General features: G+C 46.5%; 1 protein-coding gene and 1 long non-coding RNA gene across 7 annotated transcripts; one reads left to right on the top strand and one right to left on the bottom strand.

Annotated features, from left to right (window-relative positions):
- Nucleotides 1-1,645: 1,645 nt before the first annotated feature.
- PRKAA2 (protein kinase AMP-activated catalytic subunit alpha 2) lies at nt 1,646-22,426 on the top strand. 6 transcript variants are annotated; one of them, XR_012581257.1, is made up of 11 exons: nt 1,696-1,927; nt 8,169-8,310; nt 10,227-10,320; nt 11,625-11,769; nt 12,646-12,733; nt 15,228-15,452; nt 16,403-16,907; nt 19,491-19,617; nt 19,840-20,710; nt 20,788-20,834; nt 20,865-22,426. XR_012581257.1 is itself a non-coding variant. In XM_005482287.4 (9 exons), the coding sequence occupies exons 1-9, from the start codon at nt 1,834-1,836 to the stop codon at nt 20,076-20,078; spliced, it is 1,659 nt and encodes a 552-aa protein (XP_005482344.1). In that variant the 5' UTR covers nt 1,696-1,833; the 3' UTR covers nt 20,079-22,426. The 6 variants fall into 6 exon arrangements, 1 of the variants encoding a protein (XP_005482344.1); XR_012581259.1 differs by having other exon boundaries at nt 1,646-1,902; nt 19,840-20,834; XR_012581256.1 differs by having other exon boundaries at nt 20,788-22,426.
- Nucleotides 9,327-11,628, bottom strand: LOC141729821 (uncharacterized). The gene is made up of 3 exons (XR_012581260.1): nt 11,416-11,628; nt 10,697-10,809; nt 9,327-9,455 (listed from the first exon to the last, which is right to left on the bottom strand). It is a non-coding gene; the product is annotated as an uncharacterized LOC141729821 (long non-coding RNA).

Genomic DNA, 22,426 nt, shown 5'->3' with positions numbered 1-22,426 from the left:
AGAACAGTGCACGTCCATGCAGCAGCTCTTGTTAAACATCTTAGTTTAACCATTAAACAAACACCACTGGAGCTCACACCTCTTTGTGTGGTGGTTCATTCAGATACAGCCAGGGCTTGCCAGGACTGGAAGGGGAGATCAAACAAACCCCAAAGACAGTGCAGAGCTGCCCAGAGCTTTCAGGGTAGAGGTTTGCATGGGCTGACAGCCTTACAGCTGCCTGGAGAAGGCAGAGCTTTCTCAGGCATTCCAGGAGATTGTAGCATTGTATCTTATCCAGAGTTTGCTCTTTGTAAATGCTGTTTCTCTTATGCCTCCATGTATATCAGTTGTTCTGGTTGAACAGAGATGGTTTCATTATCCTACAAACGGTTTTGTGTTACAGCAACCTTCCTGTTCTACCCCCGGCTTATTTTAGTTATTTATGTTATTGGATTTCTTGAATTAAGCTGCTGTTTTATTATTTATGATAGCACAGTTGCAAAGGCTCGTCATTATTTTGTCAGGGACCCTGTGTTTACACACACTGTTCCAGCTTCCCAAACAGCTCTTTATTACCTTGGAGCCCAGATTGCATTTGCCACTGCCTTCTGCTACTTTGTGCAGCTGAATGAGAAACAAAGAGCTACAAATTAACACTATTAGAATGTGGCAGGACCGCTCTCCAGATAGGCTAGGTGCCGATTTTGGTGTTCAATCATGCTGGGGGTTTTTTGGGATGAACATCCATTCTTTTTTTAATGTGAACAATTCATGTGGCCCAGACAGAGTTTATGTTCTACCCAGGGAGGTGTCACTGCTCACAGGGAGGGTGTACCCTGAGCACAGTGCCACCAAAGGAGGCTGTCACCCCCAGGCAATTGAAGGTGCACACAGAGGACAGTGCCACCGGAGGATGATGTCCCTTGTGGCAGAGGCTGCTCCAAAGGGCTGTCACCCCAGGCAGGTGTGTGACAATAGAGAATGTATCCCCCAAACAGTGCCACCTGGGGAGGGTGTCACCCCCAGGCAGGTGTGTGACAATAGAGAATGTGCCCCCCAAACAGTGCCACCTGGGGAGGGTGTCACCCCCAGGGAGGTGCTTCTCTAAAAGCATGTCACCCCCAGGCAGGTGCATGGTAACAGAGACTGTACCCTCTGAACAGTGTCACTCGGGAAGGGTGTCACCCCTAGGCAGGTGAGTGTCATAGAGAATGTACCCCGAGTACAGTGTCACCGGAGAAGTGTCACCCCCGGCAGGTGCATGCCAATAGAGAATGCACTCTCTGAACAGTGTCACCTGGGGAGGGCATCACCCCTGGCAGATGGGTGGCAATAGAGAATGTAAGCCCCCAAAGTGTCACCTGGGGAGGGTGTCACCCCCAGGCAGATGCTTCTCTGAAAGGATGTCACCCCCGGCAGGTGCACTGTCCAGGTACCCTCTGCACAGTGTCACCCGGGAAGGGTGCCACCCCTGGCAGGTGCCTCTCTAAGGGATGCCACGCCACCCCCGGCAGGTGCGTGGCAATGGAGAATGTACCCTGAGTACAGTGTCACCCCGGCAGGTGCCTCTCTAAAGGATGCCATATCACCCCCGGCAGGTGCGTGGCCACAGAGAAGGCGCCCCGATCGGTGCCACCCGCGGAGGGCGTTGCCGCGGCCGGTGCCGCCCCGGTGGGTGTGTCGGGCAGGTGTCCCCGCTGCGGGCGCTGTCCGTGCCCTCCCCGCGGCCGCACCTGGCGGCGCCGGGCGCTCCCCGCCCCCGGGCCGGGCCCGCCGCGCTCGGCTCTCGCCGCTCCCCGCCCCTGTGCCGGCCCGGCCCTGTGCATTGTGGTCCGGCGGCGGGGGGCGAACATGGCCGAGAAGCAGAAGCACGATGGGCGGGTGAAGATCGGCCACTACGTGCTGGGGGACACGCTGGGGGTCGGCACCTTCGGCAAAGTCAAGAGCTGAGTACCGCGGCCGCGGGCGGGGCCGGGCCGGGCAGGGAGCGCCCCTCGCCGCCGCCTCCCTCCTCCCGCTCCCGCGGCCTCCGCGCCGGCATCGCTGCCTTCCCCAGGCTCCGCTGCCTTCCCCGGGCTCCGCTGCCTTCCCCCGGCTCCGTTCCCTGGGCGGCATCCCGGGGGGAGCGGCTGGCGGAGCCGTGCCCGGGGCGCACGGGCGGGGATGCGGCGGTGGCGGCGGACGGGCGGTGGGAGATGCAGCGCTCGGTGCTCCGGGCTGTGGGAGATGCAGCGCTCGCCCCTGGGTGCTCCGGGCGGTGGGAGATGCAGCGCTCGGTACTCCGGGCTGTCACAGCCCCCGGAGCCCATGCTGCGAGCAGCACCCACCCGAACTTCGCTGCCGCGCTCGGAGGGAGGTGATGGGGAGGCTGAAGGCGCACCGGCATCCTGCCCCTCGGTGCCGGGAATGCGCTGCCGTCCTTCCTCATGGCCCGCAGGTGCTCCGGGGTGCTCCTGGAGCCGCAGCCGAGGCGGTTCGGTCCGAGCGTCGCCCCGCGGACCGAGCGCGCCCCGCGGGATGGAGGGGCCGGGCGGGAAGGGATGGACCGGCTGCGCCTGCACCTGGGGAAGGGAAGGGTCCAAAGAGACCTGAGAGCACCTTCCAGTGCCTAAAGGGGCTGTAACAGAGCTGGAGAGGGAGTTTTGGTAGGGGTTGGGGCAGAGGGAATGGCTTGGTGCTGACAGAGGGCAGGGTTAGGCGAAATACTGGGGAGGAATTGTTCCCAACAGAAACTACTAGTAATAGCTACTAGTTATAACTATGTGTATTGTGTTGTAAATAATAATGAATTAATTATTTCAGTCTCAGCATTATCATCATCAATGAAATCAGTATTTTATTCATATAAATTTTGTCATCCTTAATCCTTGTGGACCAAGTTGCGTGAAGATTCCGTGTTAACAGCTTAATCAAGTGCTTCTCTCAAAAAGGCGTCCAGTTTGCAAATTCCATTTTTAAACTAATTAATTATCAGCCACCTGCAAATAAGAGGCATTGTGAGTCATTAGAGTGTCTCAAAATTTGAAATTGTCTCAAAATGAGAAATTGTGCGGGTGGGGAGGCCCTGGCACAGGTTGCCCAGAGAATCTGTGGCTGCCCCATCTGTGTAAGTGTTCAAAGCCAGGTTGGACGGGGCTTGGAGCAACCTGGAGTAGTCAGAGGTGTCCCTGCCCATGGCAGGGGGAGGGATGAGATGAACTTTAAGGTTTCTTCCATCCCAAACCATTCCAGGATTGCAGGATGGGGGCTCCACACAGGGATTCCTTGTCCAGCCATGCCAGAGCAGCCAGCTCACATCCTGAGGGCTTTGCTTTACCTGGCTCTGAGGTTTGCAAATATTTGTATTTCTTTTTTTCCCTGTGGATTCTGCTGCCATTACGAGCAAATTTCAGTTTTTAAACAAGATACTAAAAACCAAAAAACCAACAAAATTCAGTGTCAGTTTCCCAGTTGGAATTGGGTTTAGCTCGAGCTGGGAGAGCAGCTGTCCCACTCTGTGTCACCCCACCCCAGTGGGATGTGGCTGGGCAAAGGGGTGCTGTGCCTGCCCTCAGTTCCTGGAGTTTTAAAATAAACCCAAATTGACAGCAGATGAAAGAAACCACCACGACCACTGCAGCTAAGTCCACCTGTGGCCATTAATCACGCCCCTAAAAATATATTGCTGTGTTTAATCCCAAACCACAAATTTACTGTCTAAAGAATTATCAGAATAAATACTTCTAACAGTAAGGACCATTTAAATCACTCCTGTGTACTAGCAGACCTCAAAACTGCTCCAAAGGCAGTTTTTTTCCTTGCAGACCAATTTAAACCTGCCAACAATAGCCTTTTTTATCTTTAACTAGCACAAACACCCCCTACCCCACATATGACCCAAGTGTGGTAAAAACAGACATTTTCCAAAGAAATACTTCAAATAACTTAAAAGAGATTTCCTAGCTCGAAATCCTTTATAGGTGAGTAGTACCCTGTCTATGGTTTTTTTCCCTTAATATTTTGCCTACAACTGACAGGTGAAGTTTGTGCTTGAGACTGGGAACTGAAATGAAGGAATGAAGTATCCCATTTATATAGAATTACAGCATTTTAGTCGAATGAGCTTTAGAAAAACTTGTATTCACCTGAGAAAAGTAGAGGTTTTTGTTGATTGATTCAAGCATTGTGTGTTGGGTATAATAATTGCTTTTTCAGGGAGAAGTCAAGTGCAATCAGTGACATTTCTTGTTGCTGATGTGTTTTCTTCAATTTCTGCCTTGCACAAGGTTTTGGTTTTGGTGCTTTTTGCTGCCTTGCTCGTCAAAGTTAAATCATAATTTACAGTTGTTCAGGATTACTGTCATTAGGGACATAAGAAATGGCAGTGAAAGGGAGGATTTAGTGACATGGGGTATAAACCAGTGCTTCAACTCATGGCTGGAGCTGAGGAGTCATTTTGAGCTATCAGGAGCCAGAGGCACAACAGAAAAAAATCCCTGACTGCCTGGGTCATCCTCCTAAAAACTGGCTGAACGCTGCAGGAAGCTGTTTTGTTTAAAACCCATTCAGTTTCTTGATCTCATTTACAAGTCCACTCAAGGCATGGAGGGGAGCAAAGAGGCTGGCAGCTGAGGGCAGGATTTTGGTGCTAATACTGAAATTCTATCTGGAAATGGGAATGAGGACCCAGCATCTGTTAGAAGAGAGGAAGGTGGCAGGAGCTGGTGCGGTGGATGGACAGGAGGTGTCATGTCAAGAGTTGAAGTTACCACACAGCATTTTTACCAAATACAGTTATTTTGCCTCTTCTCCAGGCCAAAGATAATTTGCAGAAAATAGAATTATTTGCAGAAAAAAAAATATTCTAATTTGCAGAAAATCAATATAATTTGCAGAAATAGAACTGTGGAGGTCTTGGATTTGGGAGTTTAGCAAAGCCTTGGGGGAAGGAGGTGGCATCTCCTTCCCAGGGGATTGGCAAGAACAGATGAGACAAATTGTGTTTGTGACAAATTTGTGGGCACATCCCACCCTTTTGGGTCCCCAAAAGCTCTGCTGTAACCACAGTGAGGTTTACAGTACTAACCCTGATATTTTCCCTGTGTGATGCCACCCATGGCATCCTTGGTGGCTCCTTTGCCTGCTTTGTTTGCCACAAAAGTGACAGATTTTTGGTCCCTCCAGGACTTGGGTTGTGTTTGTGTCACCTCCATGGGCTCCAGTCGGGATCAGATCCCATTTTTCCCAGGCACTGTGCCATTGCTGCTGAAAGACAAACTTGGTGTCAGAGGGAAGATAAACTAAAGGAGACTGAGCAGAGGAAGGACAGGGAGAGGCTGGGACAGCACACAAGCAGAATTAATTCAGCATTGCTAAATATATGCTTGGGATGGATTTCATTTTTAGCTTTGGGCTGAGATAAGGGCCAGCAGAGCTGATAGGGAAGGAGTTTCCTCACCCCTCCACAGAGCTTCTACATTGCCCTGAAGCATTTGCAAAAATGTTAACTGCTTGTGCTGCCTGAGCTGGTAGGATAAAGAAAGTGATGCAGAAATCCATGCTGTCAAGGGGTTTATTTATTATCTGTGCCCTTGGTGCTATAATCACTATTCTTCCTCTTTTTTTTTTTTTTGTTTCATTTTATAAAATTAAGTAAATGTCAAGAGTCTCCTTTTAACTTTTTGAATCTGGGGAGGCAGTGAGAGGGAAGGAGGTGGCCTGACTTTGGGGTCAGTGTGACCATGTTCACGGGGATTCTTGGAAGAGGGAAGAGACGAGAATGTTGATTCCATGTTTCAGAAGGCTTGACTTATTATTTTATGATATATATTACATTAAAACTATACTAAGAGAATAGAAGAACAGGTTTTACCAGAAGGCTAGCTAAGCTAAGAATAGAAAAGAATGATCACAAAGGTTTGTGGCTTGGACAGAGAGTCTGAGCCAGCTAACTGAGATTGGCCATTAATTCCAAACATCTACATGAGACCAATTACAGATCTACTTGTTGCATTCCACAGCAGCAGATAACCATTATTTACATTTTGTTCCTGAGGCTTCTCAGCTTCTCAGGAGGAAAAATCTTAAAGAAAAGATTTGTCATGAAAAGGTGTCTGCGACAGGGTGAGGATCCTTATCCATGCCTGTGGGACACCTGGGACCTGCCCCTCACTTTTGGGATGATCCTGGGTTTCAGAGACAGTGACTCTGTGAGCAGAGGGAGGGTTGTTCATACTGCCCATGTCTAAATTCCTGCAGTCCAGAGAGCCCTCAAAGGCTTAAAAGTCTCCCACCACATAGGAAATTGTGTTCCCTCTTTGTCTCTCTCCCTCACCGAGTTCCAGGAGGCTTAACAAGTCACTGGGGACAGAAACAATAATATCTCTGTATCTAATGCTTACTGTAAGCAAAAGATGGATTACAAAACAGGCTGTTTATTTTTAATTATTAATGTGTTTGTGCTAGCCAACCTTTGCAGAGTTACACATTGTTTGTCACGGATGGGAAAGGGGATGAACTGTTTGGCAATACTATTAAAAACAATAATTATTCATTCTGGGCATGGCCTTTTTTTTTCTTAGTGTATAATAAAAAATTTTCAAAGCATATGCTGAGGCAAGGCCAGAAAGTGTTGTCCTGAAACAAAGGGTGGGAGAAATCAGGGTTTTCCTCCTAGTTCAGTGAAGAAACTTTGTTTTACCTCCCTGCAGCACTGCCCTGCTCTCCTCTCCCTGAGGATTCACCAGGGAAAATGCCTCCCTGGACTATTTACAGCCCTCTGAGGAATTATCTGCCTCCTCCAGCCCTCAGCTAATCCCTAAATTGCATCTCTGCTGCAAAGCTGAGTTTATTTTCATTCCATCATCTAGTAGTTTTAAGTATTACGAGGAATAAAATGGACATGCAAAGTGGTGCTTTAATTTTCAAGGGCAGTCAAGTGTTTTATTTTTAGGATGCTCTTCTTGAGGAAAGAATCTCTGGCAGGTCTTATCTGGTGGCTAATAATAGTGACCTGGTGTGCCCTGAGTGCTGCTGCCCTGCCCTTCTCACACCTCCTGCTCACCCCGGGTGCTGCTGATCAGCTCATTAGGGCTGCCAAAATTACAGCCTCTAATAATGTAATAACAAGGTTTGCTGGCAATAATTAACTCCTTGCACTGGAAGGGTGATGCTGGTAATTAGAGAGCACAAATATTTACTGTAAGCAGGTTTTGCTGTGCAGGCTTTAGGGAACCATCCGTGTGTCACTCTGTTGAATATCATGTTGGAAAATACTGAGAAGGGGGAAGCTCGTTCTGAGAACCCTTTTTGGGTAGAAACACCACATTTTTAAGCTCTTTCTGCTCTCAATTTCAATATAAATCTTGCTTCCTTGGGAGCTTTTTATTTTTTTTTTTTGGTGTGGTTTGTTTATTGATAACAAATGGATCCCATGCTGAATTAGTTTCACAGCATTAATTACAATTCCCCCAGTGACAGTGGGTCTGCTCCTCCCAGTTTATGGGTATGATTTTTTTCCCTGAACATAGGAGATAAACATCAGCATCTCAATGCACCAAGTGCATTTTTTTAAAAACCTCTATTGGAGTTTGCATCTTTCCTAAAAGCAGAGTTAGCTCCTGCAGTCCAGCAGTGTTCCTGCAGCTTGTCATCAAAGCAAGAAGCACGCTGGGGGAAGTATAAATAGAAATTCATTTTAGTAATGCAAATCCCGCAGTCCTATTTTGGGCAAGGAAAATCCCCATACCATTTTTAAAAAAAAAATAAGTGTGATGGTCTAGTTTTAAGGCTGGGTTTATGAGGGATTTTGTCTACCAGTGTGTTATGGTGGAGATTCTCCTCTGCCATTTAAATATATCTGTTTCTGATTAATCTAGCTTTTACATGCTATAAATCCTTGCAAATTAGCTTGGGGTATGACCTCCTCCAGCAACTCACTCTTTTATTTAGTGGAGTGCTTTTGGCAGATAAGCACCCTCTCTTCTGCCTTCTGTGACTCCACTGGGAAAACAGTGAAGAGACAAAAAATATTTAATTAAAATATTTCACACCCTCATCTTCTGGGTTTTTTTCCCGTTCAGAAGTGGCGTTTTGCTTATAGTGCCCTAAACTTCTTGTGTGAACCATGCTGCACTGTTTAGTGACTTTGCAATGCTCTCATTGCACTGTTTAGTGACTTTGCAATGCTCTCTGTCTCTCTCTAATAGTTGGTGAGCACCAGCTGACGGGGCACAAAGTGGCAGTGAAAATACTGAACAGGCAGAAAATCCGCAGCCTGGATGTGGTGGGGAAGATCAAACGGGAAATCCAAAACCTGAAACTCTTCCGGCACCCCCACATTATCAAACTGTGAGTACCCTCCCTGCCACGTGGGCAGCTGCTCCTCTCTGCACAGAGACCTCTCTCACACACCCGGCTGGGCTGCAGGAGATGGATTAGGGCACTAAAAATTGGGTTTGGTCAGGTTTTTGTGTGTTAGGTGATCCGCTGGCACAGGTTTTCCAGAGAAGCTTCCCCATCCTTGGAAGCATTCAAGGCAAGGTTTGGATGGGACTTTAAACAACCTGGGATAGTGGAAGGTGTCCCTGCCCATGGAATTGGATGGTCTTTAATGTCCCTTCCAACCCAAACCATTCCATGATTCCATGAACTGCAGGCTCTGAGAGTGAAACCTTGGCCCCCACTCAATAGGATTTATGTTTTAATGCGCTGATTAGCCAGAGCTTAAAAGAACATTTTTTTTTCTTTCAAAATTTATTATTCAGACATAAGTTTTGAAAGTCTCCACTTTGATGAACCTGAGTTGGGGTCGTAAATCAGCACCTGCACTGCAGCCTCTGGGATTCCTGCTCAATCCCCAGCTTGTGCAGCCAGCCCACATTAATGAGGCACTCGATAATATCTTTGGCATTCCTATAAAAGAAACCTGTTGAATGGTAACTGCAAGGGTAAGTTGACATTTAGGTCAGCCTTAAAACTGGCATGAGATATAGCAAATACCTGGGGCTTAGAGGGAAGGGAAAACAAATTCTCTCTACAGTTAAATAACTAACCATGCAGCAACTGTTGACTTTAGAGTAACTTCGCAGTTCCATGGATTTATTGGAGAACAGATTGGTATTATTTCATGAAAAAATCACCAGCAAGGCTCCTCAGCTGTGTGCCCAGCATCCTGCAAGTCAAATCCTGTTCACACATTTGTCCAAGCAGTAAAAATTAAATCCAGTTCGACAATATCTGTGTCCTGTGATACATGTTGCGTTCATGAAATACAGTGATAAAGATGTGAGGAGACTGGAGCACACAAACCTCTTTCAATAAGTTTTTAAATGTATATAAAAGAAATATTGGGGCAATTAACAGTAGCTTAGATGTCTGGGTCCAAAGCTCTTCGGAAAAATGAGGTTGATGGTATTGATTTTTATGGGAGTATCCCACATTCCCTTGCCAGCCTCTTAAAAATTGCTGAAATCTATTTGTTTCAAATTACAGTCCTGTAAAAAGTAATGAAATTCATCTGAAAAAAAACCCCAAAACAACAGCAACAAAACAATGAATCTGAAATAAAAGAGAGGGAGGTCCCAGCTGGTGCTGCTGTCAGTTCCTGGGGCTGCATTGACCTCAGCTCATCACTGGCAGTTTGTTCCAGCTGGGACACTGAAATGTCTTTGCAGCACTTGGGGATCATTTCGAAGGAAAATGGAGACTAAATCTGCAAGTTGAAGGTGATACTCTGGATTTTTCCCCCCATTCTAGAAGCATTTTATCCCCATCTCTATGGAGATTTAATATTTGAAAAATAACTTCAGGGGGTCTCCTTTTTTTTTCTGTACTTGTTCAGAGGAAGTTTTCTCTAGTGCCTAGAGCTCTTTATCTCTTTTTTATCTTGATATAAGGGGAACCACATGGATCCTCTCCTTGCCCCCAGCTAACCAGGACTTCATTGCTAAAGCTGTTGTTGCAGATCTTACCCAAAATGGAAATTTGAAAGTCAGGGCAGTCCTAAATGTGGTAAGATTGCCTGGCAGATATTTCAGAGGATTATTTAAAGGGCTGAAGGAAGTTCATAGATCTGGAAAAGATGTCCTTCCACAGACAAGTGAAAGGTTATACTGGAAACAAGAGACAGCTTTTCAGGAGTGGAAAGCGGTTAAAAATGCAAGATTCGAACAAATCCTTATTTTGATGTGGAATTAATAATCTGTTCAAAAGCCTTTCCCTGTTCCTAATGATGTATTTTTTTAAATCTGCTTGTGTTTTTGAAGGTACCAGGTGATCAGCACACCAACAGACTTCTTCATGGTCATGGAATACGTGTCCGGGGGGGAATTGTTTGATTACATCTGTAAGCACGGACGTGTAAGTGCCAGTCACGAGCCAGCCCCAGCACTTGTGTAGGGAGAGGAGGGAGTTCAGGAGCAAAATCACTGCTCAAGGGAGCACAGTTAAGGTTAAGGCCCAAAATAGAAGTTGCTTCACAGCAACCCCATCTGGGGTGTCTCATACTGGCTCACACAAAACCTGGGTGTGATTTTTCGCAGCGTTCTCTGGTGTATTTTTGACCCTCAAACCAAAATATAAAAGGTAAGGTGTTGCTTAGGGCAAATATTTGGAAAACTGGCTTATTTTTGTGATTTTTAGCTGTGGGTTGCCTGTCAAAACCCCATGATCAGCAGCAAATTTATGGTGTGGGAGAGGAAGACTACTTGGTGTGGTCTCCACTCCAGTCACTCACCTCTCCCAGAGCCCCCTCTTGGTTCCATGTCAGGTTCTTTGAAGGCTTTTCAAGGATGCGGCTTATCTCAGCAACATTTTCAAATGCCAGCAGTCCCACTGGGTGTAAATCACCTGTGAAATGTGAGATTTTGGTTAGAAGGAAAATCGCTGGTGTCTGCTCCATGGAGCAATTGGAGGACAAGGAGGTAAACATGGGCCAAAGTGGACATCCAGAAAAAGGGTTCAGGTGAAGGATCAGCCCATCACATGTTCCCTTTCTGTGCTACGAAATCAATAAATTCACTGCAGATTGGGTTAGATTAGTGTCGTGGTCAATGGAGCTGACTCAGTTTTCTTTCCTATGTACAGTTCTGATTTCTCACACATTTTGCCCATCTAGATCTTTTCAGTGACTGATTTGGATCTTTTCTGAACTTCTGCATTCATAAACTCCTTTTTTCATGAAGGGAATATTTTGGAATTCATCAGTTAAATTAATAATTGAAAATACAGTTTCTCTGATATAGCTCATACAGCTTTATTAGCTATATAGATAATTAAAATCACAATGATATCCAGCTTCACCAGAGGAAGTCCATGAGGAATTGCTCCCAGCAACATCCTCTGTAGTGTTTTGTCCAGCCTGGATCTGTACCAGTCCCACTGGGCCAGGAGGCCACAGTCTGATAGATGCCACCTTTAAATTCTTGTTACATCTCACCTCAACTGAAGTCTCACCTTTCATCTCAGGGCTGTATCATTTTCAAACACTGGCACATTGTAAAATGCAAGGGTGAGAAATCTGCTTTATTTGCTGCTTCTGCTCTCAGGCAGGCTGGGATTTTCTCTCTGCACTCTGAAAGCTTTTTTGGCTTCTTGCTAAGTGCAACCTTCCCCTTTCTGAGTGCCCACCAAGCCCAGCACTGTTCCCTCTGCTGTTCCTGCAGGTTGAGGAGGCAGAAGCTCGACGCCTTTTCCAGCAGATCCTGTCTGCAGTGGATTACTGCCACAGGCACATGGTGGTGCACAGGGACCTGAAGCCAGAGAACGTGCTGTTGGATGCACACATGAATGCAAAGATAGCTGATTTTGGTATGTGAATGTGCCCAGCAGCATTCCAGAGCTGCCAGAGCGTGGCCAGGGAGCAGCAGAGCCTGGAAATCCCACACTCACAAACACTGCCATTCCAACCACCTGGAAATCACACACTCACAAACACTGCCATTCCAACCACCTGGAAATCCCATGAACACTGCCCTTCCTGCAGCAGCAGCTCAGGGATTACCTGCTGCAGGCTGCTCCTGCAGTGGCACTGAGAATGGAGCAGAGAAGCAATTTGTAAATCTCTCCTGTGTTTTAGTGCAATCAGCCTACGTCAAATTTACCTAATTTGTGTTTGAGGCAGGCTGGGTGCAGCTGGTTCAGGGTGAGCTGCTGTGTGGGTTTATTTTTGTGCATGTTCTCCCTCTGTTTGGCCATGTGCTCTTGGCCTCAGCTCATTTTACAACCAGCAGTAACAGGAGTCTCTAAGTGGCATTAGGAATTGAAATCCATTAAAATACCCGGGCTACCAACTCTGTCCTGGTGAGTCCTTTCTAGCAATGTAAATCCTGCTGAAGATTTAATCATTTCACAGCCCCAGTTGCCATATGAAGTGAGTGCTCTGGGATGAATTATGTCTCTTGTCCTCTGTGCTCTGGGATTTGCAACTTAGAGGAGCAAAATTAGCCTGGAGTGAATATTTCTTGGTTGGATGTAAAAAAAAAACCAACCCAACAAAAATAACAAACAACAACAATAATAACAAAAGTAACAATTTTCAAATCAGTTCAGAGAAGTCTGTCTAAATTATATCAACAGTTCCTTCCAAATATTCCACTCCACTTCCCTGCCTTTCCTCTGTGTGACGCAGCATGTCTGGACCTTCAGATCAAAAATCAGTGTGTAATAAGCATTTTGTTTTTTTAGGACTGTCCAACATGATGTCAGATGGTGAATTTCTACGCACCAGCTGTGGTTCCCCAAATTATGCAGCCCCTGAAGTCATCTCTGGAAGGTAAGACATTCCATTTCTCATCAGAGTCTATGTGAGCACATGGAGTTTAAATTTGTTCTTGGTTTTGGAAAGAGCTTTGCACATCTAGTAAAAGCAGCTGAATCCTTCCAGCCTGGATTTTGTGTTTGGGTGAATCTGTTGGCAAAGATCTGAAGGTTTTCTTGCTTATTTTACTTCTCAGTAGCTGTAATAGCAAACCGTGTTTTGCTACAGGTGTTGACTTTGGAGGAATTATTAATACCAGATGTTGACTGTTTATATTGCTAATTAAAGAGGGTGAAAATGACTCTTTGGATGCAAACACTGAGGTTCCAGGTGGAAAGGCTTTTCCAGGCCACCCCCTCCTCTCCTGCACACCTGTAATATAAAACACGGTGTTAACGAGGAAAACCATTCACTAACAAAAGGAGTAGGAAGATCTTTAATCCCTTCCCAACACTGGTAAAGAAAATACTTGTCTTCTGGTTCCTTGAGCTTGGGGTTTTGGCTGTGGCAGTCAGTTCAACCTTCAGAGCTTTGTTTTGAGCTGATTCATTGAATTGACAAACCTCCTCTGTGGTTGCATCTCTCAGCATGAAACATCTGTACAGCACATGGAGTGTTGGGCACACCCCACAAGGCTGAATTGGACTTCCACATGTTGATACAGAAGTGTTGCCTCCTGTATTTTGCTGTCAGGAGCAGAAATTACATACAATGTACATTTTGCTCTAATTCTCTCTGTAATACCTTAGCAAAGATTGCAAATATAGATTTTCAAATTTTCACTCCTCTGAATGGTCCTTCAAACTGCTCATTTCACTATCTGCTCCTTTTTTATTTTGATTTCCCTTTGCCATGAGCTTTGCTTTTCCTAATCCAGTGTATTTTTGCCTATATCTGTAGCTTTTAAATAGAACATTTTGTTCAGAATGTGTTTGCTGTGATTTTGATTATTTTATCCCTCTTTACACCAGAGCAAGTGTTGGCAGAGCATCCTAGGAATTAGACTAGCATCCAAAAACCCTGTTGTGACTACAGCTCTGTGTGTGAAATGAAACCAAGTAAATCCTCATTGTCAAGAAGGGGACAAAGCAAGAAACTGCTGGGATGCCAAAAAAATAGTATTTCCATCTCAGTGAAGGCTAGACACGTGGTTTTCAATTTGTATAGGAGACAAGGCACATGGCAGATCAGCAAGGAGGATTTAGTCCTTGAGTCTTCCAAGTGTACAGGCAATGTAGCTTAGTGACAACAAAAGTAAGAATGAAAACCAAGCCCACATGTTGTACTTTTTGGCTGGCTGCAGCTGCATCCCTCCCTCACCACTCCCACTGCAGGCTCAGGGCTGCCTGAGTTTCATGGCCCTGCTCAATGTGCCAAGCTGTGCTCTTCTCAGAGCTGCATTTTGGGGGGCACAGGCACCATCCACCCTCCCTGCCCTGCTGGTGGCTGTGTGGGGCAGGGGGAGCTGGCTCCTGGCTCTGCTGCCTGCCCTGCTGGAGCACAAAAGCAGTAAAGTGTGGCAGCTCAGGTTTCAGAGCCATAAAAGTGCATCTCACCTGGGCTTAAAGGTCCAAAAAACTGTTCAGGCAGTGCTCTTATCAGTGAAATAATCAGGTTTCTGATCTGTGGGGCTTGGGTGGGGAGGCAGGGCTGAGGGGCATCTAGCTGAGCCTCTGCCTTTCCAAAATGGCTTTGTTGTCTTCCCTGGCCTCAGCAGGGAAACTCTCACCCTTGGACAAGCAGAACAAGCGTTTTGGGGTGTTCAGAGAATGGTCTCCTGCATGACCAGCATGATTTCTGTCTGCAGTGATGCTTTTCAGGAGGAGCAAGTGCAGGATGCTGAGGTTTCATGAAGACACTTCTGTAGCTGCATTTCAACTTCTGTATTTTGGCTGGGCCTCACAGCCCAAGGGCAAGTGTTGCCTCCCAAAATCTCTGGGCTGGCATCAGATGTAGCAAAAAGAGATGAGCAGGAGCAGCAAAGCTGTATTATTTGGGGTGTCCTAAGTTGGTGATGGCAGAGAACGCATTTGGCAGCTTGTAGGAAGCAGGAGCACTTAGACTCCAGCACACCAAAAATAAACACTCAGAGATAGAATTATCTGTTGCTGCTTGATCTGCCTCATTCAATGAACAGAAATTCCTGGGGCAAAGGAGCAAACAGCCTGGCAGGGCTCTTGGAAATGGAGGTTTGGCTTTTTGGAGAGTTTGGTGGAGGCAGGGTTGTACACAGGAGTGTGGACAGCCAGTGCCAGCCCTGCCATTCATTTCCCTGAGCACTTTTGGCTGAGGCACATTTGGTTTGGGGGGAGCCATGTGAGCACCCCTGGTGTGGGCTGGAGCTCTGTCCCTGCTGGAGCTGGCAGGGGTTCCCCCCATCTGCACCCTGACTGAGGAGAGGATGGGGTGACACAGAGCTTGAGGAGAAGGTGGGGGTGACACAGAACCTGCACCCTAACTGAGGAGCAGATGGTGATGACATCTTTCTCCTGTCCTTGTCCTCATGCAGGCTCTATGCTGGCCCAGAGGTGGACATCTGGAGCTGTGGTGTCATCCTCTACGCCCTCCTGTGTGGCACTCTGCCTTTTGATGACGAGCACGTCCCCACCCTGTTCAAGAAGATCCGTGGGGGAGTGTTTTACATCCCGGAATACCTCAACCGCTCCGTGGCCACGCTCCTCATGCACATGCTGCAGGTGGACCCCCTCAAGAGAGCCACCATCAAGGACATCAGGTGGGCTGGGCTGGGCTGGCTGCCTCAGGGGGTCTCTGGTGGCTGCCCTGGGGGTCTCCTGTTGGCAGGGTGGTTTTCAGGAGTAGCCAGCTAATCCAGATGTTTTTTGTCCCAGGTGATTCAGCCCTGCACCCCTTCTGTGTTGGGTGGAAGTGGGTGATGATGAACAGGATGAGGATTTTTTATATAAATTTTATATGCAAATATTTAAAATTCTATTTTATTTCATTATAAACTTAAAAGCCTTAAAAATCTCTTAAGAGCACTTAGCAAAACCAGCTATAGCATGCAATAATCCCAAGAATTTAATAATATCCAACAGCCATTTTTCAAGACCACATCCCTATGGGTACCAGATAAAGGGGATAATCATTGTACTTAATGTATATCCAAAAGAAAAGGAGGAGAGACCCAAGAGTTACTCACTTAATATGTAAATTACATGTAGCTATGTGCTAAGCATGAACATAAACCGTATTATGGCTTCCAGGAATTCTCAGGTTTTTAATGCATTTTCAATGGACAGCCTTAATTTTAGCCTTCAAGCAAATCCATGCAAACTTCCTTATTTTATTCCTTAATTCCTTAGGGTGAGAGGACTTAATTACATGTTAGAGAGGCAGCACATGAGGCAAGATTGTTGTCAATAAATAGAACCTATAGACAAGGCAGCGTGCGAGTTGTAGACACTTAATTATCATTCACGTCATTGTAAATTGGTGAGAATTGGGTATTGGGCATGGGAATTGGGTAGGTTTGATGCTCTGTATCATAAAAAAGGGAATCTTGGAAGTGTTGAGTGCCACTTCAAACTCAGTGTGCAGAGTGCCATCGGTGTCCCTGTACCGAGCTGGGTTTTGCTCCCCATTCATCAGCTGGGGTTTATTCTTGTCTGGTGGTGCTTTCCCCACCTCCCCTTTCACAGCAAGGCTCCCCTCTGCCCTCCCCAGGGAACACGAGTGGTTCAAGGAGGAGCTGCCCAGCTACCTGTTCCCAGAGGACCCTTCCTACGACGCCACAGTCATCGACGACGAGGCGGTGCGCGAGGTGTGCGAGAAGTTCGAGTGCACCGAGTCGGAGGTGATGAACAGCCTGTACAGCGGCGACCCGCAGGACCAGCTGGCCGTGGCCTACCACCTGGTCATCGACAACCGCCGCATCATGAACCAGGCCAGCGAGTTCTACCTGGCCTCCAGCCCCCCCACAGGCTCCTTCATGGATGACAGCACCCTGCACATCCCACCGGGCGTCAAGCCGCACCCCGAGCGGATGCCGCCGCTCATCGCCGACAGCCCCAAGGCACGCTGCCCCCTGGACGCCCTCAACACCACCAAGCCAAAGCCCCTGACTGTCAAAAAGGCCAAATGGCACCTGGGCATCCGCAGCCAGAGCAAGCCCTACGACATTATGGCCGAGGTGTACCGGGCTATGAAGCAGCTGGACTTCGAGTGGAAGGTAGGGAGTGCTGGCATGGGTTTACAGCATCCTTTGTCCCATAAACTCAGGGAGCCGCACCTGTTTCTAGGTTTTTAATGCATTTAATTTTACCCTTAATTTTTACCTGTTTCCAGACAAATGCTCCCACCTATTTCCAGACAAATGCCCCTACCTGTTTCCAGATAAATGCCCCCACCAGTTTCCAGACAAAGGCCTCACCTGTTTCCAGACAAATGCCTCACCTCTTTCCAGATTGTTGTATTTTTAAGGACTCCCAACAAGGGAAGGAAGGAAGGAATGATGCATCTGATTCTATGTTCTTAAAAGATTAATTTATTATTTTATGATATTAAATATATAATATTATATGAATATAATTATATACTATATTGTTATAATATAATATATAATATATAATATATTTAATATATAATATATTTAATATATAATACTATATATAATATATAGTATGCTATTATATATACTATATATTAAATATATATATTATATGTTTAGCATATATAACATATTATATATACGTTAAATATACTTAATATATTATATAAATTTAACATATTATATATGTTAAATATATATAATGTTATGTTATAACATATAACATAGAATATATATATTAAATATATATAATGTTATATTACAGAATACTATACTAAACTATACTAAAGAATAGAGAAAGGATACAGACGGAATACTAAAAAGATAATAATGAAAAATAGTGACTCCTTCCAGAGTCCCAACACAGCTGAACTGAGATTGGTCATTAAGTCAAAACAATTCACGTGAAACCAATGAAACAAGCACCTGTTGGTAAACAATGTCCAAACACATTCCAAAGCAGCAAAACACAGGAGAAGCAAATCAGATAATTATTGTTTTCATTTTTTCTCTGAGGCTTCTCAGCTTCCCAGGAGCAAAATCCTGGGCAAAGAGATTTTTCCAGAAAATATAACAGTAACACCAGATAAATACCCCACCTTGCAATCATCCCTGCTATTCCTTTTTAAGGCAAACTCACTGAATTAAGGTGCCAGCTGTGCTTATTTGTGCATATCTGTGGTGTTTCTTTATGGTGTGAAATAAGGTGCCCCAAGACTTCAGCTGGAAAGATGATTCTGCCTTGTTTAGCTGCAGGGATCAGAGGAGCTGTTCACATTTCTAATTTTAGTGGCTAATTCCTTGCAAGGTCATCTCGAGTGCTCCTGAGCAGAGGAACTCTCATTATTTCTGCCTGGTCCTGTCAGGACAGAAATGGTACAGTGCAAATTGTCCTAAAGGATGCTCCAATGAGGGGCAGGGGAGCCTTGGGTGCAGAATTTGTATATTTGATGTGGTGGCTCTTCCCTGATGGAGATGCAGCAGTGCTCACAGACCAGATGTGCTTTCAGACACTTATTGCTTCTTCAGTTTAGGGCTCAGCTTCTTGATTTAAATCCAGATGTTTTAGCTGACAGTACTCACTACGGGTATTTCTCCGGGGCTGTGCAACATTTAGTCACAGTCCTTTTCAAAGTTGGAATAATACATCCCTAAGTTAGCCCTGGAGCTCTGCTGCTGTGCCTGACTCCCCAAATCCTGGTGCAGCCCCTGAGGTGAGCTCTCCTGGCTTGTGGCCTTTGGCATCATGTGAGCATTGGGAGCCAGGTAAGGAGAATTTCAGCCCAGATCTTCATCACCAGAGGAGCTTTCCTCTTCCCTCCAGGTCCCAAGTGTTGTACTGTGTGAATTTCAGTGTTCTACTTCTTCTAAAACCTCCTGCTTCCTCATTATTTTTGATAATATTACATTTTTAAAACCAAGTAGCTTCCAGAAACCCCATTTCCCTGCACCAGGCAGGAGATGGATCATGGCCAGGTGCATTTGCCCACACCAGCCAGACATTTTTTAGCTGCTTGGTTTTACAGAGAGTGAGCAAACCTGCTGTATTTCTGCTACAGCCTCAAAAACCAACTCAGCCCAACATCTCTGTGTGTAGGCAGTGCAGCTTATTTCATACGAGGAGGTTTCACAATAGCCCTTCCCACCCTAAGAATAACTTCAGATGTGACTCTTCATCAGAATTAACTCTCCCATCCACACAGTTGCTTCATAAATATAGCACAGAGAAAAGATCTCACTGTAAATGAGATGCAGCAGATTGTGAGGTGGGAAGCAGAGAGGGGAAATACTCAGCCTGAGGCTGATCCACAGGCACTGGGTTTGGCTGCGCTGATGGGAGAGGCTGCTCTGATTTCAGAGCTTGCCCTGATTTCATGAACACTGTCCATGTGTGTTGTCCCACAAGTGGACTTTTTGGTCCATGTGGCCATGGCTGCTGCTGAGGGACGAGCAAACATCAGTTTTGTGCCTGGCAGATGGGTCACTGCAGCTTCCTCAGCCAGCAGCTGGCTGAGGAAGAACAGCCTTAAGAAGAATATTTAAAGACAGGAGGAAACAAGGCCGCTTGCTTCATTTTATAGTGGTTGTCCTTTTGAGAAACCGTTTTTCCCAGAAGATGTCTTGCTCATATTTAGAAAAAATAAGGGAAGAAGTGTTCCTGTTGGTGCCTGGAGTGTCCCTGCTGAGGGCAGGTTTCCCTTGCAGGTGGTGAACGCCTACCACCTGCGGGTGCGCCGCAAGAACCCCGTCACCGGCAACTACGTGAAGATGAGCCTGCAGCTCTACCAGGTGGACAACCGCAGCTATCTGCTGGACTTCAAAAGCATTGATGGTGAGTAGGAGATGGAGAACATGCATAAGGGCGAGGCTGGAAGTTTAAGAACCATCCTCTGCATTCTGAAGTGCTTACACATGCGTGTCATTTCAGTAGAAGCCTTTATGCGCCTCTCAAACTCTGCTGCTGTTCCCATTTCATTACCACACCCGCACTGCAGCTGCTGAACTAACCCCACTTTTTCTCTCTTCTCCCTTTTTTTGTTTCTGGCTTTTCTAGACGAGGTGATGGAGCAGAGGTCTGGCTCCTCCACGCCCCAGCGCTCCTGCTCGGCCGCGGGCTTGCACCGGCCACGCCTGAGCATCGACGCGGCCGCGGCCACCGAGTGCCAGTCCCTGATGGGCTCCCTGAGCGGCTCCTTCGTGGGCAGCATCCCCTCGGTGCCCCCCCGCCTGGGCAGCCACACCATGGACTTCTTTGAGATGTGTGCCAGCCTCATCATGGCCCTGGCCCGCTGACGGCCCCTCTGCGCACCGTGAGGATCTGCGCCGACTCGTCCGTCCCCTCCTTTCTTTTGCTTCCTTGTTCTTCCTCCTCCTCCTCCCCTCACTGCCCCACAGAGCCAAGTCCAGACCCAAAACATGCTCCCCTCTAGCAAGGCACCAAGGAAATTAACTTCTCTCCTTGTGCCTGGCGAAATGTATCCAATACTCTTTTTTCTTCTTTCCTTGTGAACCCCATAGGAAATGTTAAGGCTGTAAAGTAACAAACATTATCACTGAGTTTTTGGAAAACACCTCCCCCCTGGTTCATCCTGAGCTAATGGAGGCACAGCCACGCTTCCTGCAGGGAGTTTGATGTTCTCCCTGATGCTGTGGAGAGCTGGGCCGAGCCAGGGCAGACAGGCTGACCAGGAGCCCTGTGAGATGGAGTGGAGGGTGATGAAGCAGCTCTGCAGCGTTCACACCCAGCTGCCAGCCTCTCTCACACTCTTCTCCCCAAAGCAGCAGCTGCTTAGATGCTTCTGCACTAGTGCAATATGACCTCCCTCCCCTCTCTTTTTTCCTTCTGCTGAAGATGGGCAGGGAAGGTGGGATGTGCAAAGGTCCTGGTGCAAACCTGACAGTCTTTGCAGAGGAATGTCCCTAAGGTGTAGTCTTTGCCCTTGTCCACTCTTTGCAGAGGAGTGTCCCTAAGGTGCAATCTCTGCAGAGGAGTGTCCCTAAGGTGCAGTCTTTGTCCCTGTCCACTCTCAGCAGAGGAGTGTCCCTAAGGTGCAGTCTCTGCAGAGGAGTGTCCCTAAGGTGCAGTCTTTGCCCCTGTCCACTCTTTGCAGGGGAGTGTCCCTAAGGTGCTTTGTTTTGCCCAAGGGCTCCGGGCAGCACTGAGCTGCTCGCCACGCTCGGAGCTGAAGGCAGATTGCCTTTTTCTCCCCTCCCTGCAGCCTGCTCCCCCTGCCCTGCCTCACCACGGGCTCCAGGGGCTGAATGCCAAGCAGGGCTCAGGTGAGCAGAGGACAGGATCTGGATCACCCCCCTGAGGACCCAGCGCTTCCGCCAGGGTCGGGATCATCCCTGATGGGCAGGAGCCACCAGCAGTGCGCAGCTCCGGAGCACTCACCTCTCACCTCTCCCCTAGGACGCTCTCTGCCTGTTGTCACCTCCCCAAAATCACTGCCAAATCTGCCTTCCCTGCTGCTGGACACTCACTGCTCCTGCCCAAGGGCTCTCCTGTCCTGCTGCTGCTGCCCACTGGACTGTGACCTTCGCCGCTCCGCTGACCAGGCAGGGATATCCCAACCTGGAATTTTACTGTTCCTTTGCTACTGGCTATCTGAAGGATGGGGTTTTATTTTTTAAGATGAACTGTGGGGATTTTTAAGGTTAAATTTTCGTTACCCAAGGGTAAACCCTAATGCATGTGTGAATTCTTTGTTTAAAAGAGTTATTATTTTTTATTACACGGGATTAATCTGATGGGCAGCGTTGGCATCTGCTTGGCTTTGACATGGTGTTTAATTCCATTTACTTGATTATGAAGTAATAGTCTAATCAAGGAACAAATGCTTTATAAAAGCTTTGCCAAAAAATATTGGGGGGGGGGGAGGTTGGTTTTGTTCTGTTGTTTTGTTTTTTTTTTTTTCTTTTGTGTTCTGTTTTAAGAAACAAAGCAAAGAACTTTTGCTGGTCCCAGGTATGCAGTCATTCGACTTGAAAAAAAAATGTAATCTGTCTTTTTGATAGCTTCTTATGACCCCTTGAGGTTTTTTCCTAGGGTTTTCTTTTTTGTACAGTTGCACTTTAATTTATACTTTCAGCAAGTTTGTATGAGAAGCAAGGAAAAGAACAACAAATTAAGCCTTTTTTACTAATCATTTAAGGTAATCAAGACAAACACGGGATATTTTTGCCATCTACTGGCAGTTAAATGGACTTTTTCAGTTTGAAGTCCCTTTTTTTTAAAAAAGAACCACAAAATTGCCTTACTTTTGTTACAGATTGTGCTTGGATCCTCACTAACGTGACTTTACAGTTGCAATTTTTCCAGAAGCCGCACAAAGTAGAAAGCTTCCAAAAAAAAAAAAGAAAAAAAAAGAAAAAAAAAATCAGTTTTGCTCTTGAACACTAAATCCAACACAGCAGTGGTTGGACTGTAAGAAATACTGGAAATATTTGTAGTGCTCCTAGGTTTTGTAATGAGCCTTTTATTACATTGTGATTATTAAATAACTACTCTGGGGTGAGGATGGCTTTGGTGCTGTGCCTGGTGGCTGCCAGGTGATTTGTGTCCCAGTGCTGTGGTGTGAGTTTGGATGGAGAATCCAAACTCCTGCATGCAAAAATAAAAAAAAAAACAAAAAACCAAA

Source organism: Zonotrichia albicollis, chromosome 8, assembly GCF_047830755.1.
Source record: "Zonotrichia albicollis isolate bZonAlb1 chromosome 8, bZonAlb1.hap1, whole genome shotgun sequence".
Lineage (NCBI taxonomy): Eukaryota > Metazoa > Chordata > Aves > Passeriformes > Passerellidae > Zonotrichia > Zonotrichia albicollis.
Note: the sequence above shows the minus strand (reverse complement) of the source record. Positions and strands in the feature narration are given on the sequence as shown.

What these genes read in the sequence shown, in the direction of transcription:
- PRKAA2 (XM_005482287.4), top strand. Translation starts at nt 1,834, where the DNA reads ATGGCCGAGAAGCAGAAGCACGATGGGCGGGTGAAGATCGGCCACTAC. An exon ending in CCTGAAGTCATCTCTGGAAG is followed by an intron (nt 12,734 to 15,227) that starts GTAAGACATTCC and finishes GTCCTCATGCAG; the next exon opens with GCTCTATGCTGGCCCAGAGG. An exon ending in GGACTTCAAAAGCATTGATG is followed by an intron (nt 19,618 to 19,839) that starts GTGAGTAGGAGA and finishes TGGCTTTTCTAG; the next exon opens with ACGAGGTGATGGAGCAGAGG.